The 14893-nt window shown below is 35.4% G+C and overlaps 1 protein-coding gene across 5 annotated transcripts in view; it reads right to left on the reverse strand.

Annotated features, from left to right (window-relative positions):
- Nucleotides 1-14893, reverse strand: part of adgrb3 (adhesion G protein-coupled receptor B3) — a 152177-nt gene that overhangs the window by 25059 nt on the left and 112225 nt on the right. For all 5 annotated transcript variants that reach the window (XM_047816627.1, XM_047816630.1, XM_047816628.1 and 2 more), the window contains 4 exons: nucleotides 11573-11719; nucleotides 7047-7122; nucleotides 4461-4563; nucleotides 3629-3672 (listed from right to left, as the gene is read on the reverse strand). In XM_047816627.1, the coding sequence (XP_047672583.1) occupies nucleotides 3629-3672; nucleotides 4461-4563; nucleotides 7047-7122; nucleotides 11573-11719 (370 nt within the window). The remainder of the gene's footprint in view (nucleotides 1-3628; nucleotides 3673-4460; nucleotides 4564-7046; nucleotides 7123-11572; nucleotides 11720-14893) is intronic.

Here is a 14893-nt window from a genome sequence, read left to right on the forward strand (position 1 = left end):
AATATTGCTGATCATCAGTGGTCAAACAATTGAGAAAGAACAAAGAATACAGCTTTAAAATACTGCTAATCACATTTCTTATGTTGGTCATAGAGTATAGACGTTCATGCTCTTTATGGTGGGTGTAGATACTTGGCAACTGTCGTCTACATGACCAATTTCTTTTTTTGTTATCTTGGTGTACAGGTGAACTTTTCAAATCAGTGTTACAGTAGGTAATCTTTAGGAGTTAATTTGTGTCTCTTTCTTGAATAATGCAGTGTGGGTCCAATATCTTGATTTAAATACCATTGCTTATACAGATGCTTCTTCTACCTTCAGTTGTTTGGAAATTGATTTTGGAATTTGATATTGTTTGGAATTGTTTTTCTGAGGTCTTGGCTGAATGCTTGGGTTTTCTCATGGTATCAATGACAAAAAGCCCTCAAACACAGTAGAGATGCTAAGAGACTTGTCAAAAGAAATGTATGATAACATGATATATGATTATATGGTAACATGTAAACATTTCGCATTATCTGGTTGCAAAAATTTTAAATCAATTTTGACTTTCTTTTGAATTTTTGTATTGCAATGGCTTATTCATTCCCTGGATTTTAATTAAATAAAAAACTTTGATTGGGAATTTATTTACTAAATTTAAGGATTATACCCGCTACACCTTATGAAGCTGAATACCATAATTGAAAGCTCAAGATCAGCTTAATTTTCCATGCTATTCTTAAATTTCTACCCAAGTTAAAGCACAAGCAGCCAGCCTTATACCGGACAGGGACAGCCTGTTTATCAGTGGATATCTTGGTGCCTGTGTTGCACAGATGGGGGTGTTGAACATACATGCCAAAATGACAGTGTATCTTCAGCCTGATTGCACTGAGAAAAGAAGTAATAGGGGACTGCCCAACAGCAGATGGAACTCCAGGAGGTCAATACACCTACAATTAAGCCAGTAGGCTTTTGCACACCAGTCAAATCATTGTGTCCCATATACAGTAGCCACAATCCATCACATACAAAACTAAAAAATCCTAAAAGAACAACAATTGTAAAATGAGTTCCCAAGAGCCTTCAAAATTAGTGCATAACCAAAGTAGTTCAAAGCGCTAAAGAGCAGAACATAAACATCAAGAGGTCACTCATTTATCACAATGGCATAATCCAGTGTATAATCCATTTTGAAGGTGTTTTTGTTATTTATAGGTTATATAATCAACACATGAACTAGGCAGTAATTAACACTAACTGTCTCTGGTCCAAATGAAATGAGTTAAGCATTGCAAAGCTATTAGTAAATTTACATAAAATTTGAGGCTTCAGTCATCACAACAAATTACACTGGAACTGTTTTTCCTCGACCCTTTTTCTCATCCTCACTTATCTATGAAGCTGCCTCATTTTTTTGCCTTATTCGGCTAGTTTAGTAAAATTGTTGTAGAATTCTGTTTTCTGAAAGCCCTTTTCAAATAGCTCATCATTTCATATTTCAAAAGTAATACAGCATCCAACTTCATCCATTTCGCTAGCTACTGAATTTTTACAAAATGAAAAAGCACTTTTTGCGTTACTCTTGCAGAAGAATTTTTTCTCTCTGGTTTTTGCCACAGTAGATGGCAAGCAAATGTGGGTACTCAGTATCAACATTGGAGTAGAGTAAGTGGACATTAGGGAGTGTTTATAACAAGACCGACAGGAGGTCCATGTAACATAATCAACAATATCTAAAAATAGACATCAGAACAACAGCAGGAGTGCAAATGGGTGATGAAGGTTACATTCTGAGGCTAATCATAGTTAATAGCAAATAAACAAAACATTTAAAAAGTGTGATTCCAATATTGCATTCTATTGTTGTCCTTTAAAAAAAATTAATGATTTCTCATTTTCTTTAATTAATATCAATAGGATCTCATTGGCAGACTGTGTATAGAGGATATTCTCAGCTCTGGATAGTCACAAGAGCAGAAAGAACATAAGAGAGCGCAGGCAGTGCAATCTATTTTAATTTTTCAAAACGCTGAAATGTTGTCACTGGAAAAAAACTGCAGATGATTTTCTCCAGATGCAATTAATCCGTTAGTATATAAAAAGAGGTGATTTCTACTATTTGACATAGGTGAAATACAAACAGTCATAGGTACAGTATATAGCAAATAAGTGAGTGTTCTGTTTCTTCAATTATTGAGCTCTAAATTTGATTAAAAATGTAAAAGTCGTGAAAAACAAGCAGAAATAATAATTGTGCAGATTCAGATTAGGAAATCTGATAATAAGGTTTATATGTCAGTATTTGTACACTATGTTCACTATGCTCTTCATTTTGTTTGGGAGATTTATGTGTATAAACTGCTTTGGACTCCATAAAGACATTCTCCTGAACACTTTATTTGTCATTATTTGATTTCACCAAACGTTTCAGTGATCTCTGATCATGATCATTTAAGATCGTGCAAGCACTTGGCTCTAACACCTGAATTCAACTTTTTTACTGTAGTTCTTTAAGATTTAAGATGGAATGGATGCTGGTGGTTACAGAATCATTCTGTACCTTGTCTTTTCACAACTCTACAGAATTTAAGGCTGCATCCTGAACTGCATAATGTACAATTAATAGTATAAAGGAGAAAATAAATTAATCAACTAAAAACACACAAATCGTACATGAAATGAAGATTTTGTGGATGCACCAATGACACAATACCTGCTTATGGAGAAAGATATAAATATAACCAGACCTCTCACTGTAGCAGCTCATTTTCTCTAGGTCAGCTTTATTAATACATTCCAGAAATTATTCCAGAGAGCACCAAATGAAGTGTTCCAAATTCAATGAAAATTCAATTTGGCAAATGTGCTTACTCTATATTCTTATCTATATAGAATGTGCTTGGTTTTCCTGACTCTTTTGCTACAAAAGCAATTACTGTGTTTCTGAAAGTTGAGGCAAGTATAGAATCGGTATAAAAAAGAACTGTAGTGGATAAAAATAGCGACAACACCAATGTACCAACAATCTACAGTAAATTTAAAGTAAGTTTAAATACACTGTACTGATAGAAGTAGTCTGTTTAAAAAGACCTGAAGCCCATTTTCTTCTCTGCTTATCCATGGGATTAAAATAAACATTATTTTATTAGGAAGCTGTTTTCTTCAGAGAACATGCACTGATGCATAGCATTTTTTTTTAAAAAGAAAGCATTTCTATATCAATTTTACAAGGCAGTCTGTTGTTGAAGAGTGAGTTAAAGGCAATCTTGCAACCTCTCCAAATGTTGCTAACATTTTTAGTTAACAAAATTGACAAAATACACTAAAAATACATGAATCTTATTTAAAAAATACCCTACAACGGATTATGCATTTTATTGCACATCCTATCAAATATTTAAAACTGGAGTTATTCGGTTACACTAGGAGAATATTTGGCTCAAATGATTCTCACTGTCTTAGAATCCATTGGTTTTATTGTGTTTATCCCCCGGTCAGTGTCCCAATTATCCTTAAAAACCCATAGAACAAGCTGGTAATATTAATTGTTACTAAATAAGTAAAAAAAAAAAAAAACTGAGATTAAGCCAAAAACAATTTTAATTGTGTTTCATAATCCTTTAAAAAAAATGGAAATACTTACATGACAGTGTTATCCCAGAGAACACAAAATGGGTTCATTGTTCCCTGAAAGAAAAATGTTTTGGTGTTTTGTTTTAATTTGACCATTAAGACACTGTGGTGTGTATACTGTATACAGTATATATAAATGAGGACATGAATGAGATAAAATACATTTAGAGTTGAAGTTTTTCTGACACATATCTCACTGTTCCTGAAGCCATTTTATACCAGATAAGCAAAAATTAGTTAAATAAAAATACTGGGCCTAATGTATGAACAGTGATGTCACCCAGCTTGTGTCCAGATACTTTCTGGTAAGGAGAAACTAGGAGTTCCGATTTTTTACTTTCACTTTGTTAATGTGCACATTTTTATAGATTTTATAGCACTGCTTTCTAAACTAAAAAGTTATTTGTGCTTTCATATTAATTTGGGAATTGTCTCATCTTTTAAAAAAGGAGACAAATCGCATGCACTTGATATACAAATGGATTTTTCCATAAGTAAATCACTGGACATTTGGCTTCATGTCTCGTAAACTCAGTTAAAACCAATAGCATATTTTCATAATTTGGCAAAGCAGGACACCATTTGTAACTTAAGTTGAGTCACTAGACTTTCTCTGGTCTTTTTAAGACGTGTTTTTCCATTCAAGAATGCATCATTAATGCAACCTTTGTTCAATTCTCATGGCACATTTTCAATGAATCTAGTACATACACAAAAAAATTCACATTTAACTCTTTAGCATTTGAATAACCCTCATGTTAAGATCTGGGATCAGAAGGAATTTGTTTAATTAGCTTATAGTGTGAATGATTAGGTAATTGTAGTCAATTGAATCTGCTTACATTGGCCAAGTGAGCAAGTTCTATCTCCATTTGAGCTTCTTTGACTCTGGGCTCTGGTCTCATTGTCACAGCAATGACTTTGGAGTTCACAGCAGTGTTGTTCCTGTGAAAAGGAAATGGTCTTATCAAGTAAGATCATTTAACAAGGCACATTCTGTATCAATCCATCTCAACAAGTAAATAATGAAGAAGGTTATGGCATTTCATACAAATCGAAAACTTATATATGCCAATTATGTCACCTTGAGGTTATATATATATATATATATATATATATATATATATATATATATATATATATATATATATATACATATATATATATGTATATATATATATGTATATATATATATATACATATATATATATATATATATACGTGTATATATATATATGTATATATATATATATATATATATATATATATATATATATATATATATATATATATATATATATATATATAAACATCTGCAATTTTTCCAGCCCATGACAAGGATTTGTTGCACATCCAGCTTGCCTCAGACAGAAAATATTGTACAACCTGAATTAGGATGGTTTCTCACTGTTACTAAGTATAGTCACCCAATATATTTAGTCATAGGGAAGTCCAAAGTCTATCAAACCTAGAGGACATATTAATTACAAATTTACACTGAATTTTTCTCTCAATTTTCAATTGTATTGTAATAGTCATAGTAGTCGTAATGCCAATGTTTTCTATTTGTCTTTGGCATTGAGTATCTGTGTTGGTGTTGGCATTAATGTAAACTCTGCTAAACTGTTTTCAAGGACCATCTGATCCATTTAAATGATCTGTATGTGACATCTTAAAACAGCTGGGGTTTCAACAAAATTGATCCCAGAGTATAATAATAATAGCACAATGTTCAATATACATTTTGTTGATAAGTTCCATTAATAATACTCAATGGGAGGTATCCATTTAAAATAATGACTGCATGTTTTCTCCATTTTCCACTTAGAAACAGAAAAGGAACACAAACACCAACACTGGGGGAGTTCTGTATATTATTGTAATAGGTCTAAGCAGTTACTAGTATATGGAAAAAGATCAAGCATACTAATATAGTAGAAGTACATGTATGAAGAAACTATCTATTTTTTTTTTTTTCAAATTTTGCATTCCAGTATTATTTATATACATAAATTTAATAATAAATCAAATTGTTTGTGAATTGTTGGCCTTCTGGGAAGTATAGTCATTTACTATATATGTACTCAATACTTGATGGGGCTCCTTTTGCTTTAATTACTGCCTTAAATTGGCATGTCATGAAAGTGATCAGTCTGTGGCACTGCTGAGGTGGTATGGAAGCCCAGATTTATTTGAGAGTGGCCTTCAGCTCATCTGTATTTTTTTTCTCTTGTTTCTCATTATCCTCTTGACAGTAGGTCTGGTGAGTTTGCTGGCCAGTCAAGCACACCAACACCATGGTCATTTAACCAACTTTTGGTGCTTTTGCAGTGTGGGAAGGTACCAAATCCTGCTGGAAAATAAAATCAGCATATTTAAAAAGCTGGTCAGCAGAAGGAAGCATGAAGTGCTCTAATATTTCTTGGTAAATGTGTGCAGTGACTTTGGTTTTCAAAAAACATAGTGGACCAACACCAGCAGATGACATTGCACTCCAAATCATCACAGACTGTGGAAACTTAATACTAGACTTCAAGCAACTTGGGCTGTGAACTTCTCCACCCTTCCTCCAGACTCTGGTTTTCAAATGAAATACAAAACTTGCTCTCATCTGAAAAGAGGACCACTGGGCAACAGTCCAGTTCTACTTCTTTTTAGCCCAGCTAAGACGTATCTGACATTGTCTGTGGTTCAGGAGTGGCTTAAAATGAGGAATATGACAACTATTGCCAAATTCCTTGACACGTCTGTGTGTGGTGGCTCTTGATGTCCTGACTCCAGCCTCAGTTCATTCCTTGTGAAGTTCACCCAAATTCTTGAATAGATTTTGCTTGACAAGCCTCTCAATGCTGCGGTTCTCTAGGTTGGTTGTGCATCTTTTTCTTCCACATTTTTTTCCCCTTCCACTTAACTTTCTGTTAACATGCTTGGATACAGCACCCTGTGAACAGCCAGCTTCTTTGGTAATGAATGTTTGTGGCTTACCCTCCTTGTGAAGGGTGTCAATGATTTTCTTCTCGACAACTTTTAGATCAGTAGACTTCCATATGATTGAGGCCAATTTGAGAGAGCATTTTGATGGCTCAGGATAGCTCACTTTGCAGGTGTTTTGAGTTGATTAGCTAATGCCATGTCACCACATTCTAATTTTGTGAGAGTGAAATTGGTTGTTTTTTGTTTAATGTGAGCCAAAATCATCAATTAAATGTACCACTAGGACTAAATTAAGACTGAATTTATATAATACACAAATTTCACTATTTGAATTACTGAAATTAATTAACTTTACCACAACATTCTAATTTATTGACAATAAAGCTACACATGTCAGTTGAGAATGTCACTAAAAAGTGCCTAAATGCTATGGAACATCTGTAACACACAATTCATAAACTAATTCTAACTTAAACAACTCAGTAAGATCTTACCTTGGGGCAGGTAGCATAAGTCCCAGTGTCTTGTAGAGGACTGTGCCAAGAATGTAAACCGGAGAGCCATCCACATCTGGTAAAACAATATCTGGTTAGCTTATAGTATTATATAACATTACAGACTTTATTATGTTTCATTAGTTGAAATACTATGTTTTAACCTACATGAGGGATTATTTTATGAGAAACAAATTAAACAAAGAACCAGATAAAACCGAGATCATTTTATATCAGATTATAAAGTATTGGATTAAAGAGACTTTATGCATAATTCATTGCTATGCTATTTTCTAAAAAATGACCTTAATAGCTTGATTATGTCTCAGTACTAGTTCTACCAAAGTCTAGAAACTGTATTGGATTTATTAAACATTATTCTTTAATGATGGTGGTGAAGATAGATGTCCTTAAGGGGACAACATATGCCAGCAAATGATGCCATGATAACAGAGCCAATAGATTTTCCTTGAATTTGTCCCCCATTCATTATTTGATAATATTGCTTGCCATCCTAACAAAACCACTGGTTTTACCAAGAAGAAGTGGTAAAAGAAAACTGCACAGTTCACAAATAAAGATATTTTCACAGAACCTGCCTGCTGTGATGATCAAGTATCACACCACTCCCTCACTTACTGTACCTCTCCAAATCCCATGACCAACTGTTGAAGAGCAGTTAAAAAAACCTGAAACAAATTCCACTGCAAAAATCCAAGTCTCTGAAAACATGCAGCTCAGACAGGCCAGGTTGACCAATATTTTGAAGTACTAATGGTTTCAGAAAACTGAAACCATTGGTATTCCACTTTGGAATTTAACTGGCCTGTCCCATGCCTAGACCCTCACAGACCACTCTGGGATCAGCTTCCCAGCCCTCTAACTCCAACATGCTGATCACACCTAATATTCTCCCTAACTAAAATGTTGCCGTACCAGATGGTTATTACTGCTTATTGACTGTGGAGCAGCTGGCAACAGTACCAACTTTTTCCTAGTCACTTAACTGAACCTGCCTAACAGTGCTACTAATACAAGAAAAATCTTCTAGTCGAAGTCACAAAATAAATAAATAAATAAATAAAATAATCCATCATTCTGGGATTCCACACGAAACAGAAATTACACATGATCACTATGACTGTGCTATTGAGCTAATGCCTTGCAGCACACCTACTAGTAAACAAATCTATTTACTTTTAGCCACCATTTGCTTCAGACTATTGATTGATTATTATGGATGAAACAAGTCTCAGTCAAGTCCCATTACTCTTTGCCTCTGTTAACACAGCACTGGTACAGTTCCACGATGCAGTGTCAAGGCAGTAAGTGTAAAACAGCATTTAGCACCACCTCTGGCCACTGAGTATATGTACTGCTACATGGGCTTTCTTGAGCCCCATCATTATTTAAATGCCTAATCAACAACTCCTTTGGGTGTGTTTGGCAGTATTCTTCACATGGTTCCAGTTCACCCTTTCCTATCTACAGGGATCAAAGTACACCAAAGCAGGATGCCCAGGTGATCAGTAACAGAACAGAGCAGAGATTTTACCAGCTGGTAAAAATATGTCCTCATCCAGTTTAGGAGTCAAGGGTCTAGAAGCTTTTATTGTCATTTCATCCTTATATACCTGATGCAGCATCTAGTAAAATGAAACACAATTTCTCCAGTACCATTGTACTGGGATCAAATGATAAACCGTTATCTAGAGTTAGGCCAAATAGCAGCAGATACCTGTAAAAAAAAAAAAAAAAGAAAGTCCTAAAATTTGTTTAGGATGTAGGTTGTGAAGTACTAAACAGATTTTCCTTGGCATAATTATACACTAATACCACCTATTCAATTAAGTAGACACTTTAGCATCGTTGTAATCATGTCAAAAGGAGGATCAAAGAAAATACTTGAACCAATGCTTACAGTACAGAAAAAAACTACTAAGAGTAAAAGCAGAGAAGTAACAGAGAATTGAAACATATGCTGGAGGGAATGTACACCCACTGACATTGAATACAAGAACATAAAATAACTTAAACCAATCAAACTACTTCCCCAAAGACAAGTGCATATTTGCATATTTATTTCCATATATTAACCCATTTCAAAAATGTACTGAGCAAATCCAAATCCTAGCACCAATAAATACCATATTATTAAAATCTTTTTCAATACTAAAGACTAGGATATTACCATGGCCAATAGGCTCCAGCAGAATACCTTTCAATACCCAAAATAGCTATGTCCCTTTAGTTAGTTTTCACATTAGTGTGAAACAATGTGACAAGGGATACAGAGCTTTGTTAAATTATGCTTACAGTATGTGTGCCCTGGATTAGGTTCCACATATTCTCCTACCTGTGTAACTCCTGCAACACCCATGGTTCCATATCTCCTTTGACTTTATCACAGATCAAGGCAAATCCGCATCTTAGTAGATAGACTAAGATTTTCAGCCTCTCTGGCTTATTCCACTTACCACCGTGTCCTTGGTTTATACCCTTCCCTGCTTTTCCCGCTATGATGAGGAAAAGATTGACCTTAGTTACCTAACCAATCTATTATACAGTCCCTGACAAAAGTCTTGTCGCTTGTGTACAAATTGACCTGAGGTGCCGCTGAAATATATTTCTAATCAAGATTTTTTTTTTTACAAGAAATGGCCCATTTAAACCCCAACAGCTTTTGTAATAATGTTTCAGTGCAAAACGAAACTGTCAAAAACTATTCTAATATTCACAGCTTGGCAAAGCCCATTAAGTCAATTTTTGCAAAGACATAAGTCTTGTCGCCTTTGTCATACGAGCCTTACCTGTGACTAATAATGGATCAATTAGGTCTCAGGTGTGTATAAAAAGAACCATAGTACACTAGACCTTCACATCAACTGCAATTAGACCTCTGCAAACATGCCTAAGATTCACCCTGAGACTAAAGTTTTGATTATCAAGAGGCTGAAGACCAGATCCACTGCTGATGTGGCAGACACCTTCAATGTGTCTCAGCATCAAGTACAGAGGATAAAAAAAAAGATTTGAAGAGACTGGAGACGTTTTGGACAAGCCCAGGTCAGGCAGACCGCGCAAGACTGCTCGAGAGGACCGTTTGTTGGCTCAAAAATCCAAGGTCAGACCATTTTCCTCTGCAGCAGAGCTCCACGAGACCTGGTCACCTGAAGTCCCTGTGTCAACCAGAACAGGTTGTGGGGTTCTGTCTCGAAATGGCCTCCATGGTCGAATCAGTGCCCAGAAGCCAGCACTAAATTAAAGACAACTGAAAAACCATGTGGCATTTGTCAAGGCCCACAGCCTGCTAAAAGGATGGATACTGAAAAAGTGGCAGAAGGTGGATTTTTCAGATGAATCTTCTGTTGAATTACACCACAGTCGCCGCAAATATTGCAGGAGACCTACTGGAGCCCGCATGGATCCGAGATTCACCCAGAAAACAGTGAAGTTTGGTGACAGAAAAATCATGGTCTGGGGTTACATCCAGTATGGGGGTGTGTGAGAGATCTGCAGGGTGGAAGGCAACATCAATAGTCTAAAATACCAAGAAATCTTAGCTACCTCTTATATTCCCAACCATAAAAGAAGCCAAATTTTGCAGCAGGATGGTGCTCCATCGCATACTTCCATCTCCACATCAAAGTTTCTCAAGGCGAAGATGATCAAGATGCTCCAGGATTGGCCAGCCCAGACACCAGGCATGAACATCATTGAGCATATGTGGGGTAGGATGAAAGAGGAAGCATGGAAGACGAAACCAAAGAATACTGATGAACTCTGGGAGGCATGCAAGACTGCTTTCTTTGCTATTCCTGATGACTTCATCAATAAATTGTACGAGTCCTTCACGCTCATGGAAGTCATACAAGATATTAAATTTGGATCTCACAGCACCCCTACTTAATTTGCTGCCATATTTTTTGTACATTTTTGTACATAATTACATATTTGCAGTAAATTTGTTCAATTTCTGCATAGGTGACAAAACTTTTGTCTTGCCAAAATTTGACCTTTCCGTCTTGATTAAATGGTAAATCTTTTTTTAGTGAAACTAATTTATTTCAGTGCATTAAACATCATTTGGGATAGTTTTAGCTTTTCATATGAGCTATTTCTAACACCAATTGATTAATTAAAAGTCAGGTTAATAGCAGGTGTTTCTAAAAAATAAATAAGTGACAAGACTTTTGTCAGGGACTGTATATGATTGATTTCACTTGCAACAAGAAACTACAAGAAATTAATTCTCTACCAGTTGCAGCTTTGCACTGTGCTACCATTGGACAGGTAATCTGGTATAAGGAAAATTCATTCATTCATTCATTCATTTTCTACCGCTTATACGAACTATTCTCGGGTCACGGGGATCTTGTGCCTATCTCAGGCGTCATTGGGCATCAAGGCAGGATACACCCTGGACAGAGTGCCAACCCATCGCAGGGCACACACACACAGACTTATAAGGAAAATTATTTAGCTGAATTAATAAAGCATATCTACATGCAAGACACTGAACATACCTGCACTTTGGGGAATAAAAATGCCTTTAGGGATGACCACTTTGTCCTCAGAGTTCCTGGCCCAGTCCACCATACCCTTACGTCCCTTCATTGGGAAATTAATATCAGTCATCACTGATACTGCAGGGAGCCTCTGGATGCTGGCCACTGGAAGATCACAAATTTATGATGGTCAGTAAGTTTGCTAGTAGTAAATAGGTCTCTACAAATGTCACATGATGTATACATACACCAAGAGAAATGCTCTATGAAATTGGAACAGTTCTGCACAAAACCTATTCACTCTCTGCTTTTGTGCTTCAGTAATGTTAGTGTTAATGATTATCCTAAATGATTAGAGAAGATTGAAAATGATTTCAATTCAATTTCATTTGTATGGCATGTTTAGTAAAATACAATGTATGGGCAGAATTTTGTTTGATATCTTCATGCCCATATTTCTGTCTTCCCTTATCTGTTGCCACAAAATCGAAATCATAGTTTTCTTTTAGGAATGGCTTTTTATGTTGTTATATTAAGATGCTGCAAAATTCACTGGAACTAATAAGCCCAAATATGTTCCAGTATGGCAATACTGATGTGTGCACAAAACAAGGTCAATGAAGGCATGCTTTTCCATGGTTAGCTTTGAAGCACTAAAGTGGCCTGCACAGAGCTTTGAACTCAACCTTACTGAACATCTTTGGGATAAATTGGAACAGCATCTGTGGTCCAGCTTGCTTGATATCACAGTTAATAATTTCCAGATTAATGCTCTTATGTCTGAATGTACATAATTAAAATTAGGAACATTTGCACATTATATCAGCAGTGAGAAGACTAACCACCTATTAATGCTTTTTTGTATGGGATATTCAACAAGCACAAAGAGGTGTGATGGTCAGATATTTTTGCCTTATAGTGTATTGTCACTTTGTGTAGATCATCACAAATGTGCACCAGGCCTTTTCATAAGGCCTTTTTATCAGTGGCTGACCTCACAAATGCTCCTACCCATTGATTAAATTAGCATAAATCACCCAGCCACATTCAAAAATCTAATCTCATAAGAGTGGAGGATATTATACCTGTTGATGGGGGACTAAATCTGGAATAGGAGGTCCAAAAAATGCATATAGTTATAAAGGTCATGTTTATATAAATAATCAGCAATGTAGTGTACATTATTAACATGCAGAGTGGATTTAGATCAAAAAGTTCACTGAGATGACATGAGGAAAAAAATCTTGACAGGAACCAGACATAAAAAGGAATCCTTCCTCTTCTGGGTGACAAGAAATAATGGGATTGTAAATAACTTCATACTTATAACTGTATACTTTAAAGTTATAAACTGTTTACTTTAAAGTCAAACAGAACAGAGTGTCTGGACAGGATTTTCAGTTTAACCAAATTGTAAGGAAGCCCTGACATATGCACAGGATAGTCAGCTCCAGTTCAAATGTATACATTTAGATGATATCCACTGAAACAAGGGCATAAAACAAAATTTCAGTGACAGACCAAAGAAAGGACAAAGACAACCTGATATAGTGAGAGATTTTGAGAGGAGGCAAATGAGCAGAAAAACAAAACTCTAACAAAATATTCACCATGTGGTAATTACCAACCTAGTAAACTTAATACCAGTATATTTATACCAGTGTTATAAGGAGGTTTATATTTAAAATATGATAATTAATTCCAAATTATCATATGTGAACCCAGGTAACAAACATTTAAACAAACATTTAAACAAAAAGTTGTGATTTAAATATGTGCCCCAAAATGATACTTTGGACAGTTGACAATATTTGCCTATGCAAAATTATTTTATATACATTTTATTCTGCAGATAACAAGAACACAAAGGTATTTTATTGAAGACAAACAAAAGAGTAACAACTATCATTTCAACAATGTAAACATGGACAGACACTGATTACTGGTGTAACCAGTCATGGGTATTTTCACCGGGAGACAGAAAACGAGACAACAAAAAAGAGACACAGGCACAACAGGCTCAAGCTTAGCCTGCTGTGTATAACAGGAGCTAGTATTGTGCACTGAGGCATAGGCAGATAGTTTAACAGCAGGCATAAAATCACAGGGGCCATAAAATGCACTGTGTGTGTGTGTGTGTGTGTGTGTGTGTGTGTGTGTGTGTGTGTGTGTGTGAGAGAGAGAGAGAGAGAGAGAGAGAGAGAGAGAGAGAGAGAGAGAGAGAGAGAGAAAAGGAGAGAGATAGATAGATAGATAGAGAGAGAGAGAGAGAGAGAGATAGATAGAGAGAGAGAGAGAGAGAGAGAGAGAGAGAGAGAGAGAGAGAGAGAGAGAGAGAGAGAATGTTAATTTCAGGGAATATTGTCACTGAGGGCTTTAGATGATGAGAGGAAATGCTGGGAGACTTCACACAGAGAAGCTTTAATGACATAAGGGTGTATTCCTTCCCTAAAAGAAGATTAAATGCACACAAATCAAACCCAAAATATCCTAGTCTAATTACCTCTACAAAAGTGGAGTCTATTGTCTACAATAGGTGCTATATTACAGCACATACTGTATAGCACTCTTCCCTGCAGAAATACTGGCACCTGTCAATGTGCACAAAATTAATTTATAAAAAGTATAACACATTAATTTATTTACAGCTGGAACTTTGTATGCCAGAAGTAATGTGCTGAGATATAGAGTGCAGAACTAATGTTCACGTGTGCATAGCTTTTATTGTACGCATTTCTACCATTTGCCATAGTAATAACCTTAAACAGTGGGTGCTGCAACTAGCATTCCACTCGACAAACAATCAGTTTTCTTGCCACTAAAATGAAACATTCTATTGGAGATTTGACATTTGTATGCATATACATATACATTTACCAGTGTTTACATTAGCATTATAATAATATAATATAATATAATATAATATAATATAATATAATATAATATAATATAATATATATGTTAGGCTGATTATACCCAGTTATATATCTCATCAAAACCAGATGAAATATCTAAATTGTCTGGACTAACCTAGTGCCTTAATGATATAAAAGATTGGATGACCTGTAATTTTTTATTGTTAAATTCTAAGTCAGAAATACTACTATTGGTCCAAAAACCAGTACACAAATCTCATACTTCCATTTAGAGGGATGTAACTGTAACTGCTAGCTCAACAGTGAAAGACCTGGGTGTTTTATTAGACAGCAACTTGCCTTTTGAAAATCATATCGCACATATTACAAAAACAGCCTTCATCCACATTAGAAATGTTGCCACGCTAAGAAACATCCTATCTTTTTCTGATGCTGAGAGACTTCATGCATTCATGACCTCTAG

Source organism: Tachysurus fulvidraco, chromosome 7, assembly GCF_022655615.1.
Source record: "Tachysurus fulvidraco isolate hzauxx_2018 chromosome 7, HZAU_PFXX_2.0, whole genome shotgun sequence".
NCBI classification, from domain to species: Eukaryota; Metazoa; Chordata; class Actinopteri; order Siluriformes; family Bagridae; genus Tachysurus; species Tachysurus fulvidraco.